This window comes from Pelecanus crispus, chromosome 11 (genome assembly GCF_030463565.1).
Source record: "Pelecanus crispus isolate bPelCri1 chromosome 11, bPelCri1.pri, whole genome shotgun sequence".
Lineage (NCBI taxonomy): Eukaryota > Metazoa > Chordata > Aves > Pelecaniformes > Pelecanidae > Pelecanus > Pelecanus crispus.
This window is the reverse complement of record NC_134653.1, coordinates 27825910-27842234: the sequence shown is the minus strand read 5'-3', so window position 1 is coordinate 27842234 and position 16325 is coordinate 27825910. Positions and strand designations below refer to the sequence as shown.

Here is a 16325-nt window from a genome sequence, read left to right as displayed (position 1 = left end):
AGATGGGAAGGGAACAAAATAAAACTATTTTGATGCCATGATCTATTTTGAAGCCACTGGTTTTATTTATTAATAAAATTAATTTTTTTATCAACTGTTAAAAATGCAAAAGCAAATGCCTTTATTTTAAAGGATAAGAGACTTTAGTCCTCATAATTTGTCTCACTAACAACTACAAAATAAAGAATGCTTTGCTGTTGAGCAGTCACAAGGGAGGAATATAACCTGTACTGAAAATCCATCATTTAGAATTTATTAGTAAGATTTGGTGACTGTATTGGAAATGTAGTAAGAACATGTAGTCTCCTTTTGTTCTTTGTATATGTCCCTAGTACGTTAACACTTTAATTTTTTTTTCTTCCCCCTCAAGGGAAAAAGCTTGCATGATTGATGAAGACTCTCACTCTTCAGCCGGAACAGTGCCAGGCCCTGGGACTTCCCTCCCCTCATCCTCCGGTCCAGGTCTGACATCCCCACCTTACACAGCCACTCCAGTTGACCACGATTACGTCAAATGTAAAAAACCCCGTCAGCAGGCAACGCCGGACGGTACAGTCCCTGTTCTCAATACTGGCAGCACAGGGAGGTGCTCTAATCATGGGGGGTTTGACCAGGAATGATCAAACTGCTCATTTCAAGGAGGGTGATGGGTCTGTGGTAACACGGGCAATATTGAAGCTCATTACCTTTATAAATTCAGTGCTTTAAATAGAATCAATGTACAGTCAGAGCTTTAAATACAAAATTCAAAGTTGTCACCTGCCACCATTGGCACCTGTCACTTAGTTGAAATGGCAGTGTTGATAGGAGGACTATGTAGCTGACTGAATTTTCAGTGATTCCCCCCCCCCCCCCCGCAGAGCTAAATGTCTGTCTGAGCTTATTAGAAAAGATGTGGGTTCAGTCTTTAGAAGACTGGACACTGTTTCAGTGCCTGTGTGAAATGACCAGGTGAAAATCTGAACTGTGGCTGAAACAAGACAAATTGTTAAAAAGGCAAAGCAAAACAGTATTATCCTTTTTTGAAGGAGGCAGGTGGCAACTATTTTGAATATATTGTGTATCAGCACGAAGTGATTTGCATGACAGTCCAGTAGACTTCATCTTTTATTTTTTGTTTATCATTTACAATGACTGGTTAGCAGCTCATCTCTATAGAATACAAAGTGATATAATAAATAATTGGCTTATAAATGCAGAAGGTAGGGTGGTATCACAGTGTTACTGAAGATTTTGCAATATACATATATAGTAGAAATTAAGTTACTATTTAAGTAAAAGTAACCTGACATTATTATTTGGCTAGGAATTTTATTCTGATTCTACTCTTCCTGCCATTTGTTTATCCATCTGGATCTATGAGTATCAGCACTCAAGAAGGAGTAAAACATCTGCAACGTATAGCTTAGTGTTGGTAGAATGTGGCAGGCCCCACAGAAATGCTCTGCTTGATATGAATTTATTTCTGGAGGGTGGGCTGCTTCCTATCGTCATTTTCTGAAGAATGGGAATTTGTAAATAACTTGCTTTGACATAGTTTTGAAACAAATGTTCATATGCCTTGGAACTCTTCAAGGTGAATTTATTCCTTTTCCCCAACACATAATTTTTGGTGAAACTGACAGAAGATACTTCATCTCTTTTACTAAATTGAAGAGAGAAATTGTTCATTTTATTCCTGCTTACATTTCAATCAGGAGTAATTTATTGGACTTTTTTGATATCATATGTAGTGTGTTAGTGGGAATGGATTATGTACTCATCAGGCTCTTATATTAGCCTTTTGATGTCTTTTGACACAGCAAACACAGAAGGGAGCAAATACTTAAATATTTCCTAAATAATATTCCCTGTGAGAAACAGTTCTGCCTAAGACTACATCTGCTTAGGTCCTGAAGACTGTTGAAATGTTCCCAGGAGATACATAAGTTAGATAAATATTCCAATATGTGTCATTAGTCCATTCACTAAAAGTAAGATATTATGGACTGTGGCGTGCTAATTGCCCAATGGGAGCAAAGTTGGCTGCTTAGCAAAGCCTGAAGGTGCAAGCTAAGGGACATCTTCCTCTGCCAGGGCTGAAGCAGCAATTCTTGGGTCTGCTAGCTTAGCCTAGCTAGGACTAAGCTTTGCTGCTGTCAGAGCAATTAAAAATGTCAGCTACTGAAATAAGCAGAGTTAGGGTGGTCTTTAGGAAGTCTGTGTGTAACCATGACAAGTAGAATTGCAAAATACTGCATCATTCATAACGTTTTGTAAGTTGCTGGCACAACTAAACTCTGGATACAGCATACTGAAGAGCCCCAGGAAACTGAAATATTTGCCTTGGGGCTGTTACAGATGGAAGGAGAGCTAACAGGCTGGGCAATGCTCAGAAGTCTTCCGCTTCTCTATTATTACATACACTGTGCTCCTCTGCATGCATTTGCATTTTACTTGTATTAAAATATATACTTTTGAAGTAAAATGCTCTTGGCATCTTACACGTAATCACATCACTGAAGAAAACTGGTGCCTGCATTTCCATTGTACCATTCCTAAAAATAGCAAGACAATATCCATCATTTGACTATTCTTTAGATTTTTTTTTTTTTTTTACCATTCTGACAGCAAGCGACACTGTCTGCATTGTTGTTCATAGAATGGTTTGGCCTAAATTCAGCCTAGATATTTATTTTCTGAGGTCTGACAATACTCTTATTTACTCTTATTCTTGTATTGATACTGTTGATCATATATGACACAAACAAAATAAGAGCATTATACGGAGTCTTACGTACAAAGTTTTCATATGTTACCCCAAGCAAACATGCTAGTTGGGATCCATGTCATTGATGACCTGCAAGACCTCTTTTGGCCATTTTTGTGTGCTGTGCTTCAAGAAAACATAACCCGTGAGGAAAGAGAGAAGGAATTTGGATGGTTTGTCTAGGGAAGAGAAGATTAGGGGGAGACATGACACCTGTGTAACCTAAATAGTGTTGAAGGCTGTACAAAGAGTTAGAGGCAAAACCCCAGGATTTCCATGTCCATGGGAGACAGAATAGACAATACTAGACTTAAATAGACTAAAATTGCATTTTCAATCTGGAGATTAGAAAATAGTGTTAGAGTAGTATTAGGAAATACTATTTAGCAAAAAAAAAAAAAAAGTGAAACACTATAATGTTTTCTTGGGCATAGTATAACACTGCAACACTTCAGCACTGGAAGTCTTTAGAAAGTGGCAATACAGCCATCTGCCAGGAATGATGGAGATGTAATTTATCCTGATGGAAAAAGGACTGGCCAAGATGAAGTCTTGCAGTTCCTTCCAAGCTCTATTTTTTCTATTAATTTTATGTTGTTTGTGGGGGTTTTGGTTTGTTTCTTTTTTTTATCTTTTTTTTAACAAGAGATCCAATAATGTTCCTTCAGGTGCAGCAAATTATCTCCTTACAAGCAGGAGAGAAATTACTGCACAGCCAAACATCTTTTCTTGAAAATATTGTGGTTCTGATCTTCAAATATTCATCTGTAGATAGGTAAAGTTGTGAGGGCACACTTATTTCAGATACATTATATTTAAATGTGTTATTATAGTCCTGTAGATCTCCAGCATGTTTTGCTGGTGGAAAAAGAAGACCAGGATATGCAGAAATCACTGTTAAAGTTGAGAGCACTGAAAAGCTTTATATCCAGTGAATGCTGGTGATACCAGTTTTAAGTCATATATTTAATGGCAATGGGAGAAAGGAACCAGTAAATACAGCTAAACTTCTTTTTCCTCGTGGCAGCTGCTAGCATCTATCTCCCTCAAGGAGACAGAAGTATTGCTGAGAGGCAGCTGTTATTTGCTGGCTGGCTAGCTGCTGTCATGTATGTAAAAAAGGCAACTTCCTTTCTCTTTTCTTGTTCTTCCATTCAGCAGCGTCTTTTCCTTCCTCCTGTTAATCCTGTCTTGCCTGTCATCACCCCTGCCTGTTGCTGTTTTATACCCCTCCGAAATGAAAACTTGCATTTGATAGTAGAAGTCTGAGGTTTAGACTCTCTTTATTTTCCAAGAGCAAAGTAGGAAACAAGAAAAAACAGGAACTCAGCAAGTACCAAGACAATCATTACCTGGGATGTCAGCATATTTACACAGCTAATAGGCCAGTGTTATATACCAAAACAGACGTACTCATTGTCCTCCTTTATACAGGATGGATGTATGTAGTTATTAAAGCACAGTCGTAGTACAGACTTCAAACAGTTTAAATGTACCTAAATTTTCTGATAAGCATTATAGTTCAGAAAGCAGTAAAAGTATTAAAATCAAAAAAAAAAAAAAATCTGAATGAGAAATCTGTTTCCCAAAAAGTGGACTGGGAGGTTGTTGTGAGGTCTTTTTTGCTGTAATAAGCCTTTGTTGTGTTGATTTTCAGTTCCGTATTACTGTGGTGGTATGCAGATGATGTATTCAGTATCCATTGCTATTGCAGTGTTAAAATGTCTTATTGTTTAAGTCTTCATTCATGTCATGTAGTACGTTTTGTGTAGTTAGATGTAATCGTCCTTTTTTGTGTTTGTCTGCCTAGTTGCTTTTGCAAGCAATATTGCCCGTGCTGCCTCTAACCTTTATACAAATCTCTGTTCCCCAGGCATTCTCTTCCTGCTTTTACCTGTCACGGCTTGCTTTTAATAACTGGCAAAACCTGCATGATAAACTCACTGGGAAAGGCTACTTGCATCATGCTGTGGGAGAAGTCTCACTTCATAGTTTGTTGGTCTGTAATTCTGCGAATGTTATGAAGATGCACAGTTTTTTGCAAATGGGTGTCCTCAACATCCTGATGAGACAAAGGTGATCTCTGAGAAACTTTTTGCACCAGGTTGTCACTCATGCCAAACTAAATGAGCTTCTAAGATGAAGTGGATATTTCTGGGCATATAAAAGAACGTCCACATTGCATTTTAGAACATTAAAATCTTACCCTTCAAAATTGTCTCTCTCTCCAGCAGTTTAAAATGAAATTTTTCGGTCTGCAGTACATATCGTTTTCTGGCACATGGTACTGGATGTTCATGGGGACTGCATACTGGACTACATGAATAATGAATCAGATCCAGTTTATTGCAGTATGCTCCATTTCCCCAATTCAACCTCTCTCTGATTAGTAAAAGTATCACACTGACGTTTAGTGTGAGATGTAAAAAGGACTTGACTAAATAAATGGAACATTGATGAGATACTCTGTTGCTCTGCACTTGAGGACAGAAGAACAGCAATATAGGACTGCAAGTTACCGAAACACTAAATCAGCGTTCAGTGCAGCCAGGCAAAACATAGACTCTCTTCTTTGACTCATGTTATAAGAGAGCTCCCTTTAAACATTCAGAGGACTTGCTGTCCTCAAGAAATTTATCTGCTCCCATGCAAATCTCTGCGATTATTTTGTTTTTAATAATGTGCAAGTGCCTTTTGATACAGAGCTGAATGTTGTCTTCCATTATGGGTGGAATCTGTTTCAAGAATGATAATTGTGTGATACATCATGTTTCTGACTACAGACCAATAAAGAAAAATGCTCATACATACAAGTAAGGAGAAGAAGGGAGATACGGTGCCAGGCAGGCAGGACAAAGAGAGAGAGTCTGTACATCCACAGCCTGTGAATGGCCCACCTTTATTGCATGAGACGATTATTTTGTTTAATAATATACAGTTAGTTATTCGTAAGCTCTGAACTGTGCAGCAGGATTTTTATTTACTGTAAATTGAGTTAGCATATGTATGTAGCTCTTTAGAAAAGCTTTCTGTGCCATTTGTTTCTGATTTTTGACTTGTAGCTGATTGTTTATCACATTTCACATAACTTCTTGGGATAACTGGGCATACATTTTCCTTCAGATATTTAAGACAGAAAAAGTTATTATTTAGAAAAAGTGAGTTATACCCTGATGGCTTTGTAAGCCTGTTACCTACCCCAACATGCAGGTGTTTCAGAGGTCTTTTCCCTCCTCCTTTTAATTTCCAAAAAGTTTCAAAGGATGGAGGGCAGACAACATGATTACTGGGCTGCATAGTAATTAATTGACAAAGGCAGAATACCGCATTTGTATTGGCACCATGAAGCTGTACTTCAGCTCCCCGGAGAATAAATTATGTAAGCTTGTACCATGAGAGATGTTACCTGGTCAGCATACTTAGCAGTAAGAGCTCTGTCATTGGGATTGTATGTCTGTTAGTTCAGGTCACACTTCAAGACATCACTGTCTCATGTCTTCCCTCCTTCAGCCCTGTGAGTGGACACAGCTTAGGTAACAAGGCTTACGGCGCGTGGTCCGCAGGGCTTATGGTGCATGTGGGAGAATGCTGGCACAGGGTAATGGCTAGTGCAGTACTGAGCCTTTTTTTCCTGTTGCATTTTTAAATTAAATACTCAATTTAGATTCCCCGAAGTGTAACACAGCATTTTACTGTTAATTTGTAGGCATGCAGGTGTTATGTCTGAATGCTAATGGAGCAAAGTGACAAAGGCTTTTCTGGTATGGAGGAAAAGTGTGGAATAGGGAAGCGTGGAATCAACCCAGTAAACCTATTTAATTCAGGATAATATTAATCTTAAAATGCTGTTAAGCATACAATTAAGTCAAATAGGCTACAGATATTTCTTCTAATATCTAAGACAGATGTGTTTCAGTAGTGATAGCTACTTAGTTATCCAAGTGACTGTCAGGATCTCACTGTGATACAGTAAAGCTCTTGGCAGTATGGATGAACATACAAGTTGTTTTTTCCCAGTGAAATCTTTCCAATAATAATCAATATTTTTTTACTAATCTCTCGGAAAGTTAACAAGATTCTTCCTTTTGACCTTTTCACATCTTCTGTCCTGAGCTCCTCTTTTTCACCTGTTGATAGAGTAGGTGATATAACCTGACATAGAAATCACTGAAATATCACAAGTTGAATATATTATGACGAATGAGTTGAAAAAAATATATAATTCTCTCAAGTGCCATTTCCTTAATCTTTAGAAATAAACATGAAATACTTAACTTTATATCAAATAGAGATTCCAGTTTGTCAGGTTGTTTGAAATCTTACTAAAACTTAGGAGTGATGCAACAAAGTAATGAAACAAAAGGTAATACGTCAAAGAGACAATCTGGTGTCAGGACACATTTTTAATAGGAATTTTGTTGCAGTTGTCTTTGCACAATTTAGTAGACCTTCTTCCTTATTCTATTCATTTCCACTACATATAATAATTTTGGGACATTAATACCCAGTTGTATTTTTATCGTAGCTTTTGAAATAACAGGAAACTTTACAGGAAGGGACCTCAAAAGAATGTTTAGTCCTTGATTTATCATTTGCTTATAACTGAGGGATCACCTTAGCTTTTTGGAAAAGCTTGCCTTACTGCTATTGCCAGGTGGGGGAACTAAGAAAATACCTTAGGTAAACAAACTATTAAACCCAGTAATTTTTTAACTCTTAAATTACACTGGGTTGCATTAAATTGTCTTTAATTATAGCAGAAATTATTTAAAAGCACTGATGTTCTCCTTGGATTTGCATCTTTCAAAAGGACAGGTATCAATAGCAATTAGGAATTTGGAATTAATTCTCATGTCTCACAGACTGCAGTGGTCTTTGGCATGTGGGTTGAGTAACACTAATACTCTCAACTACAGTCAGCTCTTATCAGATGAAGGAAAAGCTTCATAACACAATGAGTGTAAAAATACATGTTGTGTGTCTGTTTAGTGTATATATAAAAGACATTTGTGAGTTAGGCTAGAAGAGCATAGTACTTTCTTGCAAAAAATACATAGATTTTTTTAAAACAGCAGGCTTAGGATGTGCCTCAGTCCAATTGCCATGAGTTCTGCATTGCATAGTGCAGCATTTAGGAATTGACAGAGTTGTTTATTATTTTAAGGTACATCTTGGGTAACCTAACAAGTGATAGCTATTTGTCTACCTGTCCTTGAAAACCTCCAGCAATTCCATAGGTTCTCTGAAATTTTTTAATGGTATGTAACAGTTAAGCTAGAGATTAGGAAAAAAAAAAAGGCAATTTTCTTGCTGCAATTAAAACCTATTGCCTCTTGCTCTGTACTGAGTGAATATGAAGAGCAATTATTGAATTTTTATTTTGGTTAATTGTATGTATTTGGAAATTCTCCCTCATCTTTTTGAAGATAAATAAGTCCAATTCTCCCCATGTTTTTCTTATATGCCATCTTATTAATGTCTCATCATTTTTTCTCCTCTCCTCTGAATTCATTCTAGTTATTCAGTGTATTTTTTAAAATGCGGGTCCCAAATACAGACACTGTAATTAAGCTTAATTTTCATTAGTGCTCAGTAGAACAGGAAGACTCTTATGTATTTTTTTCTGAGAAGTTACTGATTATACATTCAAGTGTGATAGTTTGCTGAATTGCTTTTACAACAGCATGACATTTTGGCCATTTCTGGTTTGAGAATTACTGATTCTTTACAGGTGCATGTGAATGTACACACCTATTTTCAACCACTGATCTTGTTATCTTTTAGGTGCTTATAGACAGATTTATTTATTTATTTATGCTCAAATAATTCTGTGGAAAATGAAGGCCAGCTGGCTGATAGCTTTGACCTTTTATCCTTTGTAAAGATAGGTACTACATTTTGTTTTCCATTCCCTGGAACTTTACCCATTCTCTGTGACTTCTGAGAAATTAATACTAATAACTGGTGGCTGCTGCTAATTTCTGAAATACTCCAGTGTTTTTCATCCGGCCCGCTTAGTTTGAAAGCATCTACTGCATTCAAGAAGTACCTAAAATAATAGGAAGTTGTCTCAATAGTAGCCTTCCTCTGTTTTTCAGTGATTAAGGAGCCCAATGTTAGTATCATTAAGATTTTTTTTTTTATATAGTTAACGTATTGTAAGAAAAGGAGAATAAACATACATACCTAGACCTACACTCATTTTAGTAGAAATTTCAAATCAAAATAGCTACCTAATTGTAAGGAGGTATTTACATTCGTTCCCTGCTGGGAAAAGCTTCCCTGTCATGCATACATTTGAAATATAACATGCTAAATCATTGTCTGTCTTTGCAAGCGGAGAAGTTAGTGCAATTTCCTAGTGATCTGATACCACTCTCATATATTAGCAGTCTAGCAGTTCTTGATTTACATCCTAATGCTTCATCTGTCATAACCCACACATCAGAACTGACCTCCAGGCTTATGGCAACATTTGGAAATTTGCAATTTTTTTTTTCTTCCCTAGATGAGTAATTCAGCCTCTTTGCCACAGATACAGAAACTTCCTTTAAAAAAAAAACCAAAGGACCTACTGTAAATGTTTTTCTGATGCCAACTGGGAGGTCAGTAGTATCCATTTGTACCACAGAAGGTTATTAAAGCTTTATAAATGAGTCATTTAAAGCTTGACTGACCTCTCTTCAGAATCCTTCTCTTCACATTCTTTATATTCTTTCTGTATAAAACTTGTCATCATTAACCAACTATATAACTTCCAATTAGGAAGCAACTACCATTCCCCCATTCTTTTTCAAGATACATTTTTATTAAGATCTGTTCACTGAAAGGGAAGATTTTCTTTGTGTGGTAGTGAAAAGCCTACAGAGTGCATCAAATTTGGTTTAAATTTGTTGGAATCCTAATAAGCAGAACCTGATCTGCAAACTGAAGGTCTGCAGAGGGATTTATCTTGATGAAATAAATTCATAGGAGGCCCTTGGCTCTCTCCTGAACAAGTGCAATTCGGATGGAACAGAAGAAATTTAATTAAATTATCAGCTCATCTCAAAGCAAGGACTTTTGCTTTTTTAATTTTCTTTCTTGATCTTATCAAGAAAATTAATGAATAAGAATGCAGTGGAACTACCTAGACAATGGATGTAACATGCCTCTTGGTTAACCTATTCCTGTATCTTAAATAGAAGCTGGAAATGAATCTTTTGGGCTAGAGATTTAGAGACAGTTGCCTGTATCGGAATTTTGTGCTGGACACTGAATTATGTTGGCACAGTATTACAGAAAAATGCCAATTTCCCATCTCAGTGGGAATATGTATGCATCTTTCTGTTGGAGATACTAAGCTGCGTTTCTTCATCATGCAGGGTCGCCTCTGATAACCCTTGATGTAGAAGAACTTGGGTTATATCAGGCAGATTTCAGACATGGTCGAAGGTTTTCATTTGCCTGTTTGTTCTGAGGTGTGAATTTTATCCCCTGTGATAAAGTCACAATCCTGTACAACTCTTCCTGTGCTGTAACTGCTATCAGCAGATTAACAACTTAGTTGTGTCTGTAATGTAGTCAGCAGCCAACGTACACTACTCCACTCTGTCAAGGCAAAGTCACTTCTTCTATTCTTCTGTCTGCTGCCTTGAAGTCCAAGAGATTTCCTGTCTATCTTAAACAATCCATCAAAGAACTAGGTCTATTTGCTATATCAAATCACCTTTCAGAACATTTGGTGAACAGCATCTAACACCTGCAGGATAGATGGCATCAGTGATCACTCCTGTAAGTCTTTGCCCTCTGATGGTACTGATTTTTCTGTCCTTCACGAGTAATTTTTACCAGTATTGCTGTTCATGGTTTTCTCTTGTCAATTGAGCTTTGCTTGTGTCAGACTCAAAATTATACTGGGTGTTTTTCAGGGTAAATGGCACAGTAAACCTGGGAAATTTTATAGGACCATGTAGCTGAAATATTGCATCCTCAGCCTAACTGCTTTTCAAAGTTGAGCATCATTGCTTTTGAATCAAATTCCAGGATTATATTCTAGGAAGAAATGTGGTGGGCAGGGAGCACTCTATTACATAAGTGTTAAATAATACCTGGTGAAAGAGGACTGGGGTTTTAATTTCTTAGCCCAAGAGGTGAGATGAAAATTATAAGTTGAAGTAGACACCTTAAAAGAAAATAAATACCTTTTAGACAACAGAATTGGTCGTTGTTAAGGATCCTGTATTGCACTTGTAAGAGGTTTGCAGAGTGGCTGCAGTTTTATGTTGCTGTTACCAAGATGCAAGTACCAGCTTGATGAGTATGAAATGGTGCATTCCTGCTTTATCTCTTTTGCAGAGAGGAGTCAGGATAGCACTGCAGCGGTGCTGTCTGACTCCAGTTCTACTCAGGATATGTTTAATGAGCCTGCCAGTTCTCAAGACAGCCTGAGGAAGACTTACACAGAGAAGAGGATTTCTACTACCTGTGCTGATTCACTGATGCCCAGCAAAGAGACCCTGGGATCTACAGAGGAAAAGAGTATGCCTGATTTAATAGATAATGTCAGCTGGTATATTCTCATTAAAATGTTTCTTCTGGCATGCAGAAGCACTGAAATATGTCGCACTGTGACTGAGAATTTTAACTAGGCATTATTGCGGCATGTATGTTTGTAGCTTAAAATTGGAACTGTGCTTTGCTTATGTGGCCATCATCCCAATTTGTACTACCTGTTAAACCTTACAAAGAAAAGAATAATGATAAACTGCTGTCTGTGGTGGCCCTTTGACTGGCTTGCCTTCCTCTAGGTTATTATTTACTTTCTTGAATGTTTCAAATCTCTAAATAATCTTTGAAGATAATCTCAAACAAAACCTTTTTTCTTTGCCCCAGGTATAGATGCCCTTTTTGTTCTGGCCCAGTAGCAGCTTGATATTCAGTACATAGAAGAGCACAAGTAGTGGTATTAGATGTTTTATTCCATTGGATACTTCATTTCAGTGGAGAATTGGAATTGCTCTCTATCAGACTTTTCCATATGTAATAGTACTAAGTGTTCTGTATTCCACTGGAAAAATTGTTTCAAAATCCATTAGCTGGAATTTCCCTTTGTCTGATGTTTGTACAGTTGCATGTGGCAGTAGATAGAGTAGATAGAGAGGCTAGAATTCAGTAGGGAAAGACAAACAAGACCAATTTATAAATTTTGCCTACCTTTTTCGGTTGTGGAACCGGAATGTTGTACATTATTGACCTTTATTAGAACAAATGTTGTATTTTTCCATAAAGCTATCTGTAGAGTAAAATTATAATTGATACCTAGATTGTCCAAGCAAATTTTGAAAAATTTCTGTTCTGGAAAACATGTTTGACTCCAAGTTCAGCCTTATCAGAGAAAAAGTTAAGGAGCAGCTTCATACTTGAGGATGAAGTATACTTTAGTATACCTCTAGCCTGCTAGGAGATAAAATCTACAGTAAGAGGCTCTTTATCCTAGCAGAGACAAAGACACACTAAACTTCCATGACTGAAAATCAAAGTTAAAAAAACTAATCTGCATGTAGCATGCATGTTTTCAGCAATAATGACTACCTAACAGGAAACATGGAACCTCCCACTGTCACAGATGTTTTCTGAAGTAAGATTTGGTATCCTTCAAGAAAAGATAGGTCAACTGAACTGGGAGTTATCAAGTCAATTGCAAAAAATACTTGGATGGAACTGTAGGTCCTATATTATCCAGGCGGCCAGGCTAGCTGCTGCTAATCATTCTGTCCAAGCCTAAATTGTATTCTGGAATTGTGTTGTTCTAGGTAGATTGTTAAGAATAATACATTTCACTTGGCAGGATGGCTTTAATTTTCTGTTCCTTCTTCCTTTCTTTGCAATAGAATTTTATTGAATTTACACTTTTATTTTGTCATGTCCTGCCCTCTCCCCGTTGTCTAACAGTATATAAAATCCTGCATTGTGTAAGGTGTGCTGAATTCTTACTATCGCTCAGAGAAAAACACAGATGTAGAGGTCAGTGTGTGGCTCTGTTAATGAGCTGAAGATTACTTATTAAACATCAGGAATAGTTACGGTTTTTTCAGGAACCACTCAATAATTCTGTCTGTGCTTTAGCGAAGAAAAGGATTACCATTTGTTGTATTTAATTTTTGTCTTTTTGTATATTTCATTTGCCATTTTGTAATTTTTATTGTCACTTTTGTCTTCCCTTAATGTTTCAGTTGCAGGAAAGTCAGAAGATCTGCTGGAGAGCTCAGAATCTTACCAACCTGGTGAGCCTATTGGCCAAAAAATTCTGGTGGATCCTCTGTCTGCTTCTGGCAATCCTGTCAAAGCTGCAATCCCCCCACCCTCACAGTGGGACTGCAAAAAGAAAGCCGAACCTTGTGGAGATGCATCTGAATTTCCTCATGGTCTTCCAGCAGACCTTGAGGAACAGCGGAAGTTCCTGACAGAGCAGTGTATTGCCTCCTTCTGTTTGTGTCTCAGCCGCTTTCCCCAACACTACAAGAGCCTCTACAGATTGGCGTACCTGTACACATACAGCAAAACACACAAGGTGAGCAGACCACTGATACAGTAGCTGATGCTGTGTTTATTGCCCAGGTAAACAAACTGTATTGTCATTTGTACTAATTCAGAAGTCTCAGTGTTAGGATACAGCAGACAAGTTTGTCTAATGCAGTTTGGATTGGAACTACGCTTTGGGAAGTTTTCAGATCCTAGATTGTCCGACTCGTGTGTGAGACCAGTTGAGTTGAAAATTTCTTTTTTTATTACTGAACTAAGTAATTTTTTGTCAATCAGTACAGAATTACCTTTTAGATATGTCACATAATGTTCTCATAAAAATGACAGCAATTATTTATTTTACTGATCAGTATTGGTGTAAACACATGTGACAAACTTTCTAGGTATCTTGGGTCTTTGTAGAATGAATGTTTTCCTACTGTCAGAGCATAGAGGCATCTTGAGTAAGACAAAATTATTTGCAGTTTAGAAGTCACTGAGTGAAACTCTGTCAGAGATCCTACTGCTCATGAGCCAGTGATTTTGGATTAAACAGGAATAACAATGTCTTGGTGACTGTAATAGTATCAGTTCCTATTTGAGGTGAGGGCAAAATAACTTGCTTCCTCCAGCATGACCCTTGCATGTTCTTCATAATAAAATTAATTCCAAAAGTCTTCTGCTATGAATTATCATTGTTTTGGTTTTAAAATAATGTCATTCTTTATTTTACTTCTGCATACTTCTGTTATTATAATCCTTTCTCTTTCTGAAGTATCAGTTAGTAAAATGTGTATGAATAGTAGTACTCTACCCTTAATTGGTTTAGTGGTGGACTTGGTAGTGTTAGGTTGATGGTTGGACTGGATGATCTTAAAGGTCTTTTCCAACCTAAACGATTCTGTGATTCTATGAAATGATCAGAATTATTTCATTAATTGTCATAATCAAGCTTTGAGCTCACAGAGTTTGTATTTGGAAGTCTTGCGTTATGTCATATGCTGCACTGCATGGCTTCCTGAATTCTCTTCCCCACCAGTACTGAAGCTTGTGTGAATAATAGCGAAGGGAAGGTAATGGAAACAAATCATACCCCTTGCCTCACAGTAGAAAACATTAACAGTACTGCTGTGAATTGAGCAGTAGCATGCCTTAGCAGTCTACTGAAAGATGATGAATATTCCATTTGGCTGTACAGTGATTATCCAGAAAAATATTACCATTTTTTTTAAAGATAGCTTGTTTTGAAAACATTCTTATGCTGTTTGTATGTGACAGTTGTTAATTTTTCCATGGAGCTAATCATTAATGGGAGCCATAGATTCCTGCAATCTGTCATTACCATTGCTGACAAATGATTTTGTATCAACATTCAACAAAAAAGGCTGCCTGTTTTCAATTTATTGGTTCAAATAGCATGTCCTTGCCTGAGGAACTACTTGCAAAATATTTTCTTCTATTTTTTTTTCTTAATGAAGCCTTCTCTTTCGCTTTTTGTATCTCTCTCTCCCTATATAAACATCAGCTTAGTGATTTGTAATGTTTTTCGGTATGAAATACACATTGTTGTCTAAATCTGTCTGCTCTTGGAACTCGGAAAAATTGAATCCTGCATGTTTAAGCCTAGTAGTTACCAGGTTGGCTTCAACTAGCATTGTTGGGTTTTACTGTCCTTTTTTATTCTCTGCATAACAAACAACTACTCAACACTGGGGAAAAAAAAAATCTCCTACTGATATATGTATACTACATACTTTCATGAGGTTGTAATTTTCTTTCTTTGATGACTCATTCAGATTCTTTTGTAGAGTAATGTCAAATGTCTGTGTTTTAATGGTACACCGATATGTCTTTAGTGGGAGTTATACTCCTGAAAAAACTTCAAACACAAAATGCATCTATGCATTTTCAGCAATAACTGCAGTAAGAGGTATGCTTAGATATACTGATGATAAGCCTGATTTTAAAAGTGAGATAAATTACATCAGGTTGAGTTCCTGTGGGGGCAGAGTTGATTCCTGGTAAATTTTAGAAAGCTGAAATTAATTTTGAAATGCATATAACCATCTTGGAAAATTCAGCATTTATGTACCAGCACCAGGAATTTGTGTGAAGAATTTAGACTGATGGCCAAAATTCATGGTTGGCTGGGAAAGGAGAGGATTGGCAGGTCTCCATAGTGCATAGAAAAACAAGTTTTCCATATGCAATCTGTTTTCTCCCATTTTAAAGTATTACCGGTTTTGCTGTTGCGTGATTAGTAAAAATAGTTGTTGAGTGCTTTTTTTAACATCCTTTTCAAAATATTTCAACATTTTGTTTGGCTATGTGTTCTGGGTTGTTTTCCCCTGAAAAATTCTGCTTACTATATGGAGGCTATCTCTCTTTGTTTTATTCTGTTATCAGAACAAATTTGTACATAGCTGTTTTTTGTTGGAATAAACGTGCAGGAAAGTAAGGATTAATTTTCAGAAGTTACTTCATTACCAGTTTGGGTAGTGGTTTTAGTTTCCCATTCACCTTGTATGTGTCTTGAAGTAAAGTCTTCATCCTTTGTGATTTTTACCTCCAAAATGAGTGTTGGCACAGTTTGGAAGGAGAAGAGAGGACTTGGCAAGATGCTGTTTGTGAGTATAACTAAAAAGTTTTGGGAAAAGTATTTGCCTTATGGTCCTTACCGATCAGTATGTAGAACTGGTCTAATGCTCTGCAAGCAGCAGATTGTCAGGAAATAAAAATAGTTATTTATGTGGTTTTTTTATACATGCTTATACTTACATGCTGGAAATAATACTCGGTAAATCCTGGAAGATTCTGCACAGAGATATTATTTGTATGACTTAGGTTTTTTAAGTTAATGTCTTCTATTGTGTCCATTATTAACAGAGCCCTTAATGGGGAAATTAATGTCAGGTATAACATAATGTCAGTAGCATGACAATTTAGTCAAAGTAGGCATAATATGTGCATGTAAAAATTACAAGATTATATATATGTAGGTTTAATATATACTTAGAGACAGGCATAATTTGTAAGCATAATAGATGTAAGCGTTTCAAGTAGCAACAGTTTC

At 36.8% G+C, this 16325-nt stretch overlaps 1 protein-coding gene across 4 annotated transcripts in view; it reads left to right on the top strand.

Moving 5' to 3' along the window:
• The window catches only part of CABIN1 (calcineurin binding protein 1), a 124967-nt gene that overhangs the window by 37414 nt on the left and 71228 nt on the right, over positions 1-16325 (top strand). For 3 of the 4 annotated variants that reach the window (XM_075718187.1, XM_075718189.1, XM_075718186.1), the window contains exons 27-29: positions 371-549; positions 11087-11269; positions 12964-13301. In XM_075718187.1, coding sequence (XP_075574302.1) covers positions 371-549; positions 11087-11269; positions 12964-13301 — 700 coding nt within the window. The remainder of the gene's footprint in view (positions 1-370; positions 550-11086; positions 11270-12963; positions 13302-16325) is intronic. The other variant, XM_075718188.1, reaches the window with a different exon arrangement.